Source organism: Toxorhynchites rutilus, chromosome 3, assembly GCF_029784135.1.
Source record: "Toxorhynchites rutilus septentrionalis strain SRP chromosome 3, ASM2978413v1, whole genome shotgun sequence".
Taxonomy (NCBI): Eukaryota; Metazoa; Arthropoda; class Insecta; order Diptera; family Culicidae; genus Toxorhynchites; species Toxorhynchites rutilus.
Window position 1 is genome coordinate 13,010,336 of NC_073746.1, and position 16,750 is coordinate 13,027,085.

The 16,750-nt window shown below is 41.1% G+C and overlaps 1 protein-coding gene across 3 annotated transcripts in view; it reads right to left on the reverse strand.

The window, feature by feature from the left end:
* Positions 1-3,984: 3,984 nt before the first annotated feature.
* Positions 3,985-16,750, reverse strand: part of LOC129776306 (mucin-2-like) — a 279,861-nt gene continuing 267,095 nt past the window's right edge. For 2 of the 3 annotated variants that reach the window (XM_055781875.1, XM_055781874.1), the window contains exons 4-6: positions 10,704-10,941; positions 10,419-10,581; positions 3,986-10,358 (exon numbers count right to left, since the gene is read on the reverse strand). In XM_055781875.1, coding sequence (XP_055637850.1) covers positions 7,413-10,358; positions 10,419-10,581; positions 10,704-10,941 — 3,347 coding nt within the window. In that variant the 3' untranslated portion in view covers positions 3,986-7,412. Of the gene's footprint in view, positions 10,359-10,418; positions 10,582-10,703; positions 10,942-16,750 lie in introns of all 3 variants that reach the window. The other variant, XM_055781877.1, reaches the window with a different exon arrangement.

Here is a 16,750-nt window from a genome sequence, read left to right on the forward strand (position 1 = left end):
GAAAAATTGGTAAAGTTAAGAAATATTAGTAAAAGTAATTGCTCTACATATAGTATTCGGGGTTAATCCAATTAAAATTCGCATAGGGTTGAATAAACACTCAGAAAGTAAAAAATATAAAAGAAAATTACCCTTTCCATTTCAAATATGTTTTCTCTATATTAAAGTAACATGTTTTTACTGAGGAGAAAAATGTTTTTACTGATGAGAAAAAAATTGAGGCATCTCGTCTAGGATCACAGAGGGCTGTTTTCATCATATCTCGTTCCATTTCGGTCTTTTATCTGATACGCACTATCCAACGACTGTTTACCATCCTTCTGTCATATCACTCGGTAAACACTGGTGGAGTGAACAAACAATACCCAACAACCAAACAAAACGAGCCTTTTCAGGAGGCCACCAAATCATGATCAAAGAGTTTAACGATGTAATTCTTCAAACATATCCAAAATCAACAGATAGACTAACGGAATCCTACGTCAACTATGCGTCATAGTGGAAGTTTAAATCAACTATTGGCGTAGTGGAAGTTTCAATTAAATATTAACACGTTCGTCACCCAGCACCACGTTTCTGAGTTTCTTGCGGAGCCCAACTTAAGGATAATTTATAAAATGAAGATCAAACTTAGTTTATAGACAACTTTTACATGATCTAGCAATTTATTTTAAATTTGAAGACGAATTGACAACAATAACACATGCCAAAGTCATATTATATGGGGTCCGCTAAAATGATAGTACAAACCATCCGTACAATAAATTAATAAAAAGTATAGTATAAACATTACAATAATATGGTTATGATTTTATTATTTTTCTACATATCTCAGAGTTAGATTTAGGTGCCTATTCAATCAAATTCAGGGTGTCGACTCAAAATCCGAAAAAAAATCCCTGATTTTGCCTGATCTCCCAGTGAATTTTGAGGAAATTTCCACATGTAGACTAGTCAAATTTTCTACTAATTCTGTAGCTGTAGTTCTAAAAACATTTGATTAGCTAAAACAATGAACTTTATGCACTTAGATTTATTAACACAGTTTAAAGTTAACTTGAAGGATCCCTAAGCACTAATACAAAACGAGTCATTTTCATTTTGATTCGGATCAATTACCCGGAACATTGATGATTTTAACGAAACGATTTTTTCTTGCAATCTTTTGGCTGCCTTCTCTGTGTTTTCCAATTTTTTTCTCGTTTCGCCTGCGTAAATTCCGCTTCGCTCGTAGACGTTTCATTAACTTTGATTCATTTGCAACAAAAGCTTCTTTCTTCAGGCATTCATTGTCATCTAGATAAAAAGAATGAAAATTTCAAACTCGTTGAATTAACTAGCTTGTCATTTTTATTGACAACCTTGTCGCATAGTACAACCATTTCCTCACGCATGTTTTCCGTTTGGGTTGGAGGAAATATGAATTTTCCACAGCATTTGGGAATTTTTCGACTCAAGTGTATCTTTTGAAAAGGCCGTATCGATTTTAGTAAGAGAAATATTTGATAATGTATATCTCAAAAACTATGAGCCATACCAAAATAGTGTCTTAGAAAGAGTCCAAACGTGAAAAAATATACACTGAGAAAAAAAATTATTACCTCTTTTTATTTTTAAAAAAAAAAAGAAAATGTTTTTTAATTTTAATTTGCAGTATCTACATATTTTGACGTAGGACTACGTCTAACCGGAAGATATAGGGGGTGAAATGGAAATCTAGGCACTGAACAAGTAGGAAAAAATGCAAGATTTGGAACGCTTATAACTCGATCATTTCTCAATAGATCGCAAAGGTTTTTGCATCAATTGATAGGAAATATATCTACGCATCTATCATAACGAATAACATTTCATTTTTCTTGAGATAAATAATTGAATAATTGTGAAATATCAAGCATTGTCAAAATGCACTATGTGCCCATTTTTGATTGGTCCATTTTGTGCTCCTCAAATCGTACCGACCAAAACGGGCAACCAAAGCAGCAGCGAAATAGAATGAAGCACGATTGGAAAGGAAAAAGAAAAAAAAGACGAAACATTGGTCGCAGTCTCACACATGCGTAATTCTCGAGCCAGCCAGTCAGCTTAAAAATCCCCGCTCCGCTGCCGTAACGATCATTCTCATTCAAACCGTACACCACATCGGTTCGCATCACAACACATCAACAAACCAACACAAGCAGCCATGTCTGGACACGGTAAAGGAGGAAAAGTGAAGGGAAAGGCAAAATCCCGCTCGAACCGTGTTGATCTGGAGTTCCCCGCAAGGGTAGCTAGGCCGAGCGCGTTAGTACCAGTGCACCAGTCCACCTAGCCGGCGTTATATAGTTTCGGCCGCCGAAGTGATCGAGTTGGCTGGTAAAGCTGCTCGCGACGATAAGAAAACCCGCATTCGGAACAGAACACATTCGGTTCGGTGGACATCAAGACAACAACAGGCAGTTGCAGCGAGTGGCGAGTGGCAAACGCAATCGCAAAACGGCATCAGGTAGCAGAAGAAAAAAGTTTGTTCTTTATACAAACTGCTTTGGTGGCAAATCCAGAACAAGGCGGCATCGAGGGCATTCGAAATGGTTTTTTTCAAAACCACGAGTACTAAGTTTTCTAAATTGGAACCATTCCATAAAACAAGGTGCTTTTCAGGGCCATTAAACCTTCCAAAAAAGAGTTTAGGAAATACAGTTCAATGCTTTCTAAAACAATATCCAAAATAATAATAAAACACAAATTGATTTTTTCATAATTTGTTTGCCAGGATATGATGAGTATGTGAATTTGGTAGTTGTTCTGAGCTTATTGATTTTCACCAATTCTTAAATTGCTTCTAGATTGAAAGTACAGTAATTTACACTTATCTCGACATTTAGCTAATTGGACGGACCTGCAATGCGACATATTTAGTTGGACATTTTTGTAAACATAGAGCTCGGGGTCCAAATTATGACCCCACATTGAAAGTCGACACTGTACCACTGTCATCGCAAATGTTCAATTGCCATTGAATGTAATTTACTGTAAAATATGTCACAAGCTGGATGGGAAGAAATTTTCCAACTGTGAAAGCTGTGGCGAGTGGCAAATGCAATCGCTGAACAGAAAGGTTTAGCCGAACAAGATGGGGATATCGAGTGATAACAAAACAATAAACTCTTTGGATTGAAGATAATTTTGTGATCCTGAAAAGGACCCATTTTAGCCTGCATGTGAATCCAACGAGCGAACAAATCGTAATGAATGTATTTTTTTTGCCATCGCTCCCTTTTAACGCTCATTCGTTCGTCTCGTTGGACTCGCCCCTCTGGCTGAGTTTGCCGATTTGTCTCTATCCTGTGAGTGTGTACCGCTAGAGTATAAAACACGCGGACCCCAAAAAAATATCTTATTTTCTTTCAAACCGTAAACCCGTGTGGTTATACGGCATCGGCATCGTGGACGTAACAAAGGAAGACAAGTTAAGGGAAAGGCAAAGTCCCACTCGAACCGTACAGGTCTCCAGTTCACTGTTGGTCGCATTCACTGATTGCTCCGCAAGGGTAACTAGGCCGAACGGATTGGTGCCGGAGCACCAGTATACCTAACAGCGATTATAGAGTTTCGGCCGTCGGAGTGCTCGAGTTGGCTTGCAAAGCTGCTCACGACAATCAGAAAACCCGCATCAAGAACAGAGCAGCTTCGGTTCGGCGCTCAATTAGTTTCAGTGAGTGGCAAAGTGTTTCTCCGGCACGTCGCATTAAATGTAATTTACTGAACAATATGTCACAAGCTGGATGGGAAGAAATTTTCCAACTGTGAAAGCTGTGGCAAACGCAATAGCTAAACAGGAAGGTTTAACCGAACAAGATGGGAATATCGAGTGATAACAAAAACACAACACCAAAGGTTCTTTTCAGAACCATCAACATATTCATAAAGAGTAAACAGTAAACTAATCCATTTTTCAGGTAGATAGGTAGGTATTCACGTAGGAGAAGAAAATAAAACAATATATTTAAAATATAAAAAATATGTATTTTAGATATTGCAAATTAATGTTTTTTTTGTAAATAAAAAAAAAGGTACTAATTTTTTTCTCAGTGTACTTTTTTTTCACGTTTGGACATCAATACTCTATAACTTTTTCTAAGACACTATTTCGGTAGGACTCATAACTTTTGAGATATAAATGATCAAAGATTTCTCTTACTAAAATCTATAGACCTTTTCAAAAGTTACACTTGAGTCAAAAAATTCCCAAATGCTGTGGAAAACTCATTTTTCCTCCAACCCAAACGGAATACAAACTTTCATTCGCATCAAAAATACTCATGTTTTGTCATTTGTCGATTTATTTTGGAATTGCTCTATTATTTCAAACTTATTGCTGTTGTTGCAAGCAATATTGTTTCAGTGTAAGTCGAATCGTTTTCTAGCCATTTGTTGATAGTAATCAATGATGAAAGGATCAAGAGAAGATACGGCTTTCACCGAAGATTACATTAACGCTTCTTAAGCTTTCAAACCAGAGCATCACATCTCAGAAGAAATTGCGGTATTTGTTTGTCAAATTTTCTGAGCCCAACCTGTATAAAATATACAATCCGAAAGTACCCAAATTCAAGACTTTTTCTTCTCTATTTCGAAATTCGCGTAAAATGATTAATTCATGTTCGTGCCTTTTATCGACACCAGAGGAAGTTTATTTAATGATATATTTTCCAGGTCTTCTTCCAAAGCTGCAAGTTCATCTGATACTTGAGAAATCCCAAAAATTTTGACGTCACGCATCGATTGGCCATCTCCTTCTATTCTTCATCCCAAAATCTGTTACTTAGATCCATTTGCAGCTCATGTGTATTCTTGTTAAAAGATTCGTCGAAACCAACGACAATGTATAGCTTGTATTATGCAATGTTTTATTGAGGTCAGATTTAGAATACGGAGCAATTCCTTAGCTTTCTGGCTGTCATGAATCATTACAACCATGTCTTTTTAAGCAGTGCGGAGTGATTTGTGACACATAACTCTTTCCGGACACCACATAATCTTTGTACCTCCACAAGAACTTTGATAACATGGTTTTGAAGCATGAATTTATCGATAGTTTTCGAAGGGAAAAAGGGAATGTGTTGAAGTTGAACGGCATGCACTGATTGCATAAGTAAGTGATAGTCAAACTAGTCAAATACAATTGTTTTGGTACCATTAACTGTTTAATTACTGCAATAATAAAAATTCTAATCTGCGGAATTGCATTTTTTCCAGGTTGGTGACGAAATTCTCTGATATTCCCTGATTTTCCCTGATACTTTTTGAATTCCCTGATATTGCCTGATTTGCAAGGTTTTTCAAGGTAGTCGACACCCTGAAATTCCTTTTAAAAATCTTATTAAATTTGAACGAGGAAAGTGTCACCCATATCTAGGTGACGGGGCGTGTTAATTGAACTACTGAACGAAACGTGAGATAATTCTATGAAGAAATACCATAGTTCACGAATTTTTCTTCAATTTAATTTTGTTGTTTCAGCCCTTCAAGTGAATTTAAGTACAAATGCATCAACTCTATTCGGCAAATCCAGCTCACTCCGTTTTCTAACTATTCTGTTAGAGATGAACCAGCCTTTGGCTGAAAATCTCTTTAATGAAGAAAGAAAAAAACAATATAAGGGGTTGTATCTAGGACACGACCGCATTTTTGACGTAGAACTACGCAATTATATCATGCAATCCACTTGTTTACCACTTCGAATATTATATTAGAATGCATCGATATTTTTAAAATAAGGTTTTTTTTATTGTTACTACTTCAGTTTTCATTTGAAATTCGAACAACTTAAAACTGGTAGGCCTAGGCTGGTAAACTGATAGAGAATAATATACCAAACTGTTTCTGAAACGACGATTTCCCAGGCTTTTCAATCTAGAAGTACGTTTTAGGGAAACATATTCCGGTCTGTACAACGACAAGCGAGAACAAAAGCACTCAACACCAAAAAATACCACCGACTTGCATGTTTTGACAAAGCAGATTCCCCCAGGCACATTGATTTTGAAGTCCGTGTTTGGGAAACACAGCTCGGTGCGAACAAAAATACCACACAACTTGCATGTATATTTTCAAAGCGGATTTCCACAGGTACATCGATTTTGAAGTCTGTGTTGGGGAAACCGTAAATCGGGCCCATCAAAACTTGGCAGTTAAAGTGTTTAGATAACGCTTGACATTTCACAGTTATTCAGTTGTTCATCTCATGAAAAGAAACATTTTATTAATTGTGATAGACGCTTAGAAATATTTCCTATCAATTGATGTAATCATCTTTCCGATCTATTAAGAAATGTTCGAGTTATAAGCATTCGAAATACGGGTAGGGTCAGTATACAAATCGGTAGAACAAATGTATGGGGAAAAAATGCTTTCAGTTTCCACGAATTTAAACCGTTTAGAGATTAGCGAACTGTAATGTATAATGTATATATAAATATATCAAACAAATCTTAGAGAATTACCGATTCGATTGGTATGCAAATCATGAGTATTCGTTCGTTAACTCTATTTCATAAAAACGTGACCTGTTTTCTGATTTAGCACCCTTTTTGAAAGACGTAGTTCTACGTCAAAAAAAACATTCTCACATCGTGAAAAACCTACCGTGTGAATTTCTTAGAATGAGGAAATCATAGCTGCCGTGAGTATTTTGATAGTCTTTCGGACTCTCATTTCAAGGACGAAAATAAATAAAGGATATAAATAAAATTTGGAACACAACCACTGAAATAGTCTGGGTCAATTGCAATTCATATTATTGGAAACAAACAGTTTCATGATATCAATGATAAAACCATTTTTCCAAAATAAATATTATTTGACTTCTTTTTGACCGTATTACCCTTCATAGATTAAATAACATCCCATTGTAAAAATAGTGCTCTAACTCTCTTTGATTATTCGGCAATGAAGACAACTGTCGATATTAGAGACGACGAGCAATATTTTTGCACAATTCACCATGTTTTAAAATCACACATAAAAAAACTGCGAAGGAAAAATTTAGTGCCAAATATTCTACAGTCAGCGTACAAAGGTTACAGAACCACCCCAGTTTAGCCCATCGTTTCGCTTCCGAGATTCGAGCCGGAAAGAACTCGCCTGTCGCGAGTAGAAGAATCACATTTTCAAGTCCACGGAGAGAAAGCTTCGTCCTTTCAGCAATCCCAGTATCCCAACACCGCCGCATTCACTCGACCACAAGCACACCACCAAACACCGGCACCCATCCACCCACACATTCCGCTCCTCCCTCCGTTCGTCCGTCCCGACGACTTCTCGAACAACAATCACTATTCATAGCGGGTAGCGCAGTGACGCGTGGCCGTAGGACCAAACCTCGCGCCACCTTCACTTCGCTTCGCTTCGCGAGCCGCGGGGGCACTTTATGATTCAAAGCGCATGCTGGCCCTAACCACCGTTTCCACCATGCCACCACCATCGTTATTCGCATCATCGTTTTGGGATTCCCCCCGCCGCCCACTGTCCGCCGCCGCAACCAACGCGGCGACATTCGCGTTCCGATTGCCGCCCTCGGCATCGCTTTTATTTGCATTCATTAATTTCAAGCTCACGCTCATTTTTCTGCCTTCGGAGGGCGGCTGCTGTTTATGAGCTGCTAACGAGCTGCCGCCGCTACCGCTGCCGGCTGCCACTGGTATTGGCAGCGGATGTTGTAGTTTGGTTTTTGGTCGGAAATTTTTAATCCCCGAGTTGGATTTGGCCGGCAGCAGGGTGACCAGCGTGGAGGGGGCAGGGGTGGTCGTGGCCGAGTGGACCGCACCGGTGGGAGTCGTCGAAAGCTGCCGGAGCATCTCCTCGTACTTGTTCGGATCGATTACCTCGACTTCGGCCTGGCCAACGTAGAACTCGGATGAGTACTCGGGCGAAGGGGGGAGCAGCATGACGGGAACGACGTCCCCGGGGTCCTCGTTGGTGATGGTGGGCACAAGTTTGGCGAAGAAGGTGGTCGTGGTCGTGGGAACTGGAGTCGTCGTCGTTGAAGTCGTGGTTGTCGTGGATGTTGTGGAGGTCGAAGGTGTTGTGACGATTGTCGTGGGCACTCTGGTTGTATTTTTGTTCTTCTTCCTCTTGGGTCTGATGGTTCCCCGCGTTCGTTTCATCGCTGCTGTTGTCTCCGCCCGATTGACGCTCTTGTATTGATTCTTAATTTTGGCCAGCGAAAGGAATGGCGGTGCTTTACTGGAACCCTCGGTTTGTATCCCAAGTTTGGATGCCAAGGTGTCGAATATCGCTGAGAGATTCTGAAGATTCGTAGCGTTGTCACGTTTGTGCTTCAGGTCTTCGATTTTAACACTCGGAAGCGTTGTCGGAGGATGAATATTTTCCACAATCCACGCTTGCAGTGTCTCGTTGAACACCTTCCGAGTGGAGTGATTGTTGGATGGGGTCACTCGAGATCCGTTGACAAACTCCCACTTGTTGATGGGGAACAGCTCCGGAACGGTTACAGTCGGTGCCGTTGGCGCAGTCGTCGTCGGATTGTATTTCAATGTTTCGATCTCAATGAATGTCACCCTCTTTCCAGTGGTTGTTTTCGGGTGCTCCGTGGTGGAATCCTGGACCGTTGACATCGCTTCCGTCGAAGTCGGCATCGACTTACCGTCAACTTGCTCTGAAGTTTCACTCGACCCCAGTTCGTCAGATGAAACTTCCGCCTTCACATCATCCACGGTTGACACCACAGCCGCAACATCGGTTGTAATACCCTCATCATCCGGAATAACCCTAGACTCAACGCTCAGTCCATAGTCGACCGTATCGTTCAACTCCTCGGCCATGGTGGTCGTCGCTTCGGTCGTGCTATTCATCCCCTCCAGCTGGTAGTACTCAACGTATTCCTCCGTCGAGTTGAGTAGATTCTCACTACTGCTATCCAAATAAATCGGCGTCACCGTAACCACACTGGTCCTCAGTGGCTCCGTCGTTGTTCTCTGAGTCACGCTTCTATTCTCTGGCTTCTTCACAATCACCCCTCCACCCAAATGCTCGAACTTCTGCTCGTCCAGCGTCATATCCAGCAGTTGTGGATCGGCTTCGCCAGAGCCCATCGGGTTTACACGCTTCAAGTCGGGAAGGGTATCGATAGATATTTTATCCACCGGAAGTGGATACGGTTTGACATCCATCACGCCTAGCGGTTCGATTCCCAGCGTGGAAGAACCGAAGCTAGGATTGGTGTAGCTCTGGTAGTAGATCTGTCCGCTGGGGCTCTCCGTGTACGCGGAGCTGCCCGTTTCGGGGTACGCGTTTCGATAGATCACGTCCTCCGTGAGGGTTAGATTCTTCCTGGGCGCTTTGGCCACCGTGGGCTGCTGAGCTGACATTGCCTTGGGCGCGGTCGGGTGTATCGGTTGCCAGGGCTGTCTGTCGAGGATGGGAGCACTGGTGAACAAACTGACGTCCAATTTGGGAATGTTATCGTCCATTCGCTTCTTGGCGACCAAATTATCCGGGAGAGTTTCATTGATGATTGCTTGCAGAAATTCCACCAACAGGGTGTCATTTTTGGCGTCAAATGAGAACTCCGTTGCGTCCTCGGTTTCCTGCGAAAATGATATTCGCTCATCAGCCGATGGCGGGGAGGGAGGACTTGTTGTGCGCGCCGCCGTTGTGGTACTTTTTATCGTCGTGCTTTCCGTAGTGGTGGCCACGGTGGTCCTAGTTGTGGTTCTGGAGGTTGTGGTGGGTCTGAGGGTGGTACTTGTCGTTGTTGAGGGGGTGGTAGAACTGGTGCTCGTCGTACGGCGTGTTGTCGTAGAGCTTGGCGACGTGCCTCGGCTGCTGCCGCTAGAATTAGTTTTAAATTTCTTCGTTGTTGCATCATATTTGTCCGTTTTTTCAACCTTCGCCGTAGCTGTTTCATACCTCGATTTGCCTCCCGTTGGGGGCGGCACATTTTCCTCTTCCGTGTGCGGAGATTTAGCATTTTCATGGGATTTTTTCTCGCCGCCACCTCGCACCTTTATCTGAGCCGGGCTGACAGCAAACGGTTTCAATGTGGACACAGCCTGGGGCGTTCCACCGCCACCACCGTTCCTCTTCTGGGTGATGTCCGCTTCTGTTTTCGTTATCTCAAATGATCCTTGTATAATCGGTAAATTATCCATGTCAATGTCAGACTCCCCGTCCAGCAACTGTGGCGATTGTGGCTGCTGTTGGTGGGGTTGTTTCTTTTCATTGCTTCCCGTCGACGGTACGGTCGAGGTGGAAACCATTGGCGTGAATTTATGGATGGTCTTTTCGATGACACCGGATTTTTTCGCCGGCCCGCCGCGGTCCTCCGGACTTTTAATTAATGATGGAAATGGCTGAAATATCAAACACAAAGGTAACAACGTTATCTATCCAGTCAAATTACCCAAACTCACCTCTTCTCTGATAAGAAACGCCATCCTCAACACGTCCTTATCGAGCAACCGTTTAATCTCAATAGTATCCGGATCGATTCGAATATTCTTAAACTGCGAGTTCGGATTGGCCAGCTCGCTGAGCAGCGCCTGTCGAATGTGTTCCTCCACGTTGTGAATCGTTCTACCGAGGAAACAGAGAAGAGCAGAAAGACAAAACCATAAAACACATGTAAATCAACCTCAAACCACCCCTCCCTCCCCCGAGAACCCACCCACACGCGCGCGAGCAATAAAAGTTCTTACATTTTAATCATCCGCATGTCGAGAAACACGCGGAAGCTGAGCACAATCGTTGGCCCCTCGCCAAAATCCATAATGTCCGTCCGGGAGACCGTTAGGCCGCTTTGCTGCAGCGATGTGCCGACCAGCTTCTCGTAGAAGGCCGACTTCTGGCGGTAGACGGGGGTGCTGTTGGAGCGCAGACCGGTCGTGTAGATATCGCCACGGGTCACCCGGAAGGTGCAGTCGAAGACGAGAATGGCTGTGGGGGCGAGAACGAACGTTTAATTAGAAATGGGGAGAATTGCGCAAACTATTGAATAAACCAAATTTAAACAGTGTTAAATTATTCATTATTGATATTTGTTCTGCATGAGCATGCCTAACGAAGATCGTTCTAGCTATTGTGAGACAACATTTTCGCCCTACTTTATTCAAAAAAATTGTCTGGAACTTATTTTATGGAATTCTGGTTAAATTCTATGGCGGCAATGTTCTGTCTGAAGCAACATACAGAGATTGAATTTAACGCTAATAATGTGATTATTTTAATCTTGTAGATAACGTAAGATCTTTGGCAACCGAGAAGTTAAAAAATCAGCATTCATTTTCACAAAAACTCAGTGATAGACCCAGAAATCCAATAGAAATACCGGACCAGCAAAGAAGAAGGATTATACGTGCTTCAACCGTACAGTAAAACCTGTTTTTGTGAATTTATTTTTTGTGCAATTTTTTGTTCTTGTGCGGTTTTTTTGTGCGATTTTTTTTGTGCGGTGTATGAAAAGAAGCATATTTGAGGAAGTTATCGTCCATTTAGTTTTTTTCGATGGTTTGCGATAAAAGCATATTTGCGTCTCAATTATCCACTTCTGAAATCATTCCTCTCCTCTCATCAAATGCTAATGATTTCTAACAACAACACGTTTCGACATGCAACTAAAAGCACAAAACAGCCACGCGCTACCGTAAAGGCAAAGTGTCCAGGGAAACAAAAGGAAATTGAACGGTGAATGGCGTGAATTTGAGTTATTTTCTTGGGGGAAATTTATTTTATGCGGTCCCTATCTACCGCACAAAAAAAGTTTTTTTCAAAATGTGTACCGAACACGATTTTTTAAAGCTGCTGGTGAAGTTATGCACGATTTTTTTTATGCGACTTTTTTGTGCGGTCCCTATCACCCACACAAAAAAAAAAGGTGTGCCTGTAATTGTCTTATTGACGTACGTCTAACAGGAATATAAGGGGTAAAATGAAAATCTCAACACTGAACATGTAGGAAAAAATAAAACGATTTCGAATGCTTATAACTCGATCATTTCTTGATAGATCGCAAAGATTTTTTTTTTATCCCATCCGTTTATTAGGCTCATTTAGCAATTCAGCTGTCACAGAGCCTAATTTATTCGTATACATTTTTTTTTATGTTAATATATTTTGTTTGACATTTGTTTTTTTTATGTATAACACAGTAGCTGTTTAGGCCTAAGAATATTCCAATTCTATCGATACACAACACATGCCGCCTTTTTTCGGCGTTTGAATATTCCTATTGTTCGAATGTTCACAGTTGGACTGTTCACAACGGGACTGCTGATATGAGGCTTCCATTGCTGTGTTAGAATTAGCACCAATTACCGATGCAGCAGATCGTAATGTGCGCGGTAAGGGACTGGGATTACCGACACATGATTATTGTTGCGTGGACGTAGTAGCTAGAATAACACACAAAGATGGTCAGTTGAAGGGCCCTGAGTTATTAGCTCATGATCGTTCGCTTAGTAGCGGACACGCAACCAATTAGGCTACGAAGACCCCCCCGATCGCAAAGATGTTTGCATCAATTGATAGGAAATATTTCGACACATCTATCACAATAAATAAAGTTTTATTTTTCTTGAGATAAACAATTAAAAAATTCTGAAATGTCAAGCATTATCTAAACGCGCTAAATATCAAGTTTTGATTTGCCAGATTGGTGCTCCTCAAATTGTACCGACCAACAGTGGCAGCCAGCGTAACAGAGGGATACAATACATGCGGCACGGAATGCGATTCGCCAACACTCGAGAGATGCAATAACTTCCGAGTGAAATGCAAAATACAATGATCGTTTGTCAACATATTTTGGAAGTTCACGATCAAAGAATTAAATAACCAAGGTATCCTGCCAGGTATCAGACTTATTCATTAAATTTATAATGAAGAATGGGATTTGTTAAAACTATTTACTTGCAGAGTAAATATGTTCGATTCAATAGAATTCGGAAATTGTTTCATTCATTAAATCAATACAAACAAACGAATACTCAACCAACGATAGACCTACGTCAACCTTGCGGTTATATTATAGATACAGTCAACTCTCCCTTACTCGATGTTCTGTAACTCGATATTTTCCCTAACTCGATGAATTTCATGGCACCTTTAATTTTACATGCATTCTTCTCTCCCTAACTCGATACCTCCCTTACTCGATGACTCTCTTACTCGATGGGCTTTGTTTCATTTTTCCATGGATTTTTACCTCGCTAACTCGATTGATTTTCGCGTACTTGTTTTTGTGCGTTTCTAGCTGTCATTTCAATTGCTCTTGAAAGTGAAGACGAAGTGTTCGTATTATCAAGGATTTTTTTTTCAAGTATGGAAAACCAGGGAAAACCTTTCAAGCGAACGATTAAAACGCTAACCATAGCGCAACGTTTGAGCATCATCGAGCAGGTCGAAAAGTATGGGCGAAAGGTGTCTGAAGTTGCAAAAGATTTCAGTGTTGCACAAAGTACGGTGTCAACACTATTCAAGCAAAAGGAAAAATGGCATCGGATGGGAAAATTGAATGTGGACAAAAAGCGTATAAGGTTGGTTGGGAACGAGAAGCTGGAACGGTCAATGGAAATTTTTGTCAATCAAGCCAGAGAGAATAATTTACCTCTCTCAGGTTCTATTCTTCGGGAGAAGGCTTGCGAATTTGCCCAGAAACTGTGTTCCGTCCGAGGAACGCACGGAAGGGGAAAACGAATGATGTCGTAAGTACCACCCCTCCATTATTCGATACGAAGCGATTCTGCATGAAAATGCACCCCGACCGTGTGGAGCGATCAGTCTTCAATCAACAATCACCAAGTGCAAAAGTGCAAGTCAACAGCAAGCAGCAAGATAAGAAGAAATATCCAACACATCATCGCAAGAATGCAGTAGCAGCAGGGCAGCAGAAGCAACCGTCGCAAGAGCGCGACAGCAGCAGCAGAGTTAATTGCAGTAGATTTATTTTGCCATCGATGAATTCACATCAGCGGTGGCATCATCAAGCAGCAGCAGTTAGCAATTTCAAGATTAACGACGCAATAATGTCTGAAGAGAGAAAATGTATATAATATAAATATATGAAGAAAACCATGTGTTCACTTTGCACTACTTAAACCCTTTTCTGAAGCAAATCCCAAACAGTAAAGTTTTCAAGAGTAAGAGTTTTCCATGCACGGAGCGGAGCCATTTGGGCTCGCACCCGTCAAAAAGGCGTGAGGAACACGAAGGTTCCTTCCACACACTGGTTGTCTCCACGAGGGGAGCAACCGACCTAAATACAGTCCACCCCTAGTCCCCAGCAGACGGAACAAACTGGGAATTCCCAATTTTAAAGGAAGTGCTGGATGGCTAAGTAAATTTTTAAAACGGCAAAAGATGACATTTCGGAAGCTATGTGGCGAGAGGGCCACTGTAGATCTCAGTGTAACGGACAACTGGATTTCGCAAACCCTACCCAGTATAATCGCCGAGTATGATGCACGTGATATCTACAATGCAGACGAAACAGGACTTTTCTACAAATGTTTGCTAGACAGAACATTTGCATTTCGATCAGAAACTTGCCACGGAGGAAAATATTCGAAACAACGTCTGACAGCGATAAACTACCATTGCTGGTCATTGGAAAGAGTAGAAACCCACGGTGTTTCAAAAAGAAGAAATCATTACCAGTGATATACGAGAGTAACACCAAGGCCTGGATGACCTCTATTCTTTTTGAGAAATGGATTATGCAACTTGACGAAAGATTTTCCAAAGAAAATAGAAAGGTATTGATTCGGGAATTATGTGTAATGGGAATGTATCATACTTATATCTGTTTCTCCTCAAAGGTGGTCATGTTCGTTGATAATTGTACAGCGCACCCAAAATCTCTCCAACCAAAGCTTAAATGACAAATGAACTTAAATGCATGGTTCAAGGGATTGAATGTAGGTCGTGATTTCATTCGCGTGATATCTCGGCTTATGTCCAATCACTACAACCTAAACGCGCATCTCTATCGCATTGGGCTCGCAGCAAACAATCTTTGTGATTGTGGCGATGGCTACCACGACATCGAGCATGTTGTCTGGTCGTGTATCCGGTTCCATACTGCTCGCTCTCAGCTTTAGAGAGCACTGAGAGCACAAGGCAGACAATCGGAGATCCCCGTCCGGGATATCTTAGGTAGCCGTGATCCTGATCTTCTGCTTCATCTATACCTGTTCCTCAGAAACGCCGATGTCAACGTTTAATGATGTTTCCTTCGTTGTGTCCCCGTTTTATATCCCTCCTATCCGATCGATAAACTTTTACTTAGTCGCGGCAATACATACACACACTCTTTACAGATACACGGGCCAAAGGTTGTGCAGTCCACTGATGATTCAACAAGAGCCAAAGGTTGTACCGCTCATGACAACTCTACATGAACTGATGATTGCGCCGGTTAGTGACCATTCTATCCTGGATTCCTCGAGTCGAGAAAGACGCACCACGCTAGATATGAGGTACAGACTAGGGGGACGTTGCTGATTGAGGGTCAGCTGCATCCCAATAGGAAGTATCCCGTGTCAGGCACACGTACAGAGCATTGGAGACAGCAACATCCGAATTACGAAAACACTTGTAATACTAACCTCGAGCCAACCGCGAGTAATCGGTTACATATTACTAACATAGATAATAAGAAAAATTGTCAAAGTATTGAACTCCCGGCCCCGTGACGCTAACGCCATATGAGCCTTGATAAAAATATATATTTTGGAAAAAAAAAAAGCTTAAATCGATAAATTTGCAGTTTTTTCCACCAAACTCTACTTCAGTAGTTCAGCCGCTGGACTTGGGCATAATCAAGAACCGCCATGAATAAGTAAAAAGTACTAGTAGTACTATCGCCATGAATTAGTAAAACGAAGACTGCTAGAAATGGAGGATACAACGGTATTTTTTTTCCTTTTTACATTCATGTTATTCAGCACTCATACTGTATTCAAATATACTCTAGGACCCTTCAGATATATCGGTATTGGATGCAATTGAATTACTTTCACGCTCTTGGATAAACAAGGTTAAATCTGAGACTGTTCAAAATTGCTTCAGGAAAACCGGATTTTCCATAAATGATGATGATGATATTCCGCTGGCAGAATTAATGCGTCGTGAGCTTGCTGCTGTCGACAGTGCAGTACCATTCGATTGTTCATCGTCATTTGATAAATATTGCGAAATGGATCAAAACGTGATTTGCTGTGATCTAATGACTGATACCGATATACTGGAAAGTGTTGAAGAAACTGAAAAAAACGTTGAAAATAGTAGTCCTATGGAGTTAGAGGAGGTTCAGGAAGTTTCAGCTGATTGTTTTGAAATTACACCTTCGAACGTTAAATCGAACCTAAAGAATATGTCCGAAATATTGCAATCAACTGAAAATGTTCCCGTGAAACTATTTGAACATTTCTTTGCGATTGAACAGTTCCTGCGTGATCGTTACAATTTAGTTTGAATTACATACATAATTAATATTTTCTTTGTTAACCTAGTTCCTTTTCCATTTCCAATTCCATTTTACAATAAAATTGGCCTACTAAACAAACATCCTATGTATTTTAAATTTATATTAAAATTTGAGAAAAGAATGTATAATAAAGGGTGTGTCACATCAAATTGCATCACGGAAAAAGCGCTGTAGAAATTCGCCCAGTAGACCGATCCTTTTGAAAATTTTAGACAGTAAAATAAAAACTATTAAACAACTTTTGGCATTTTCTTTTTATTC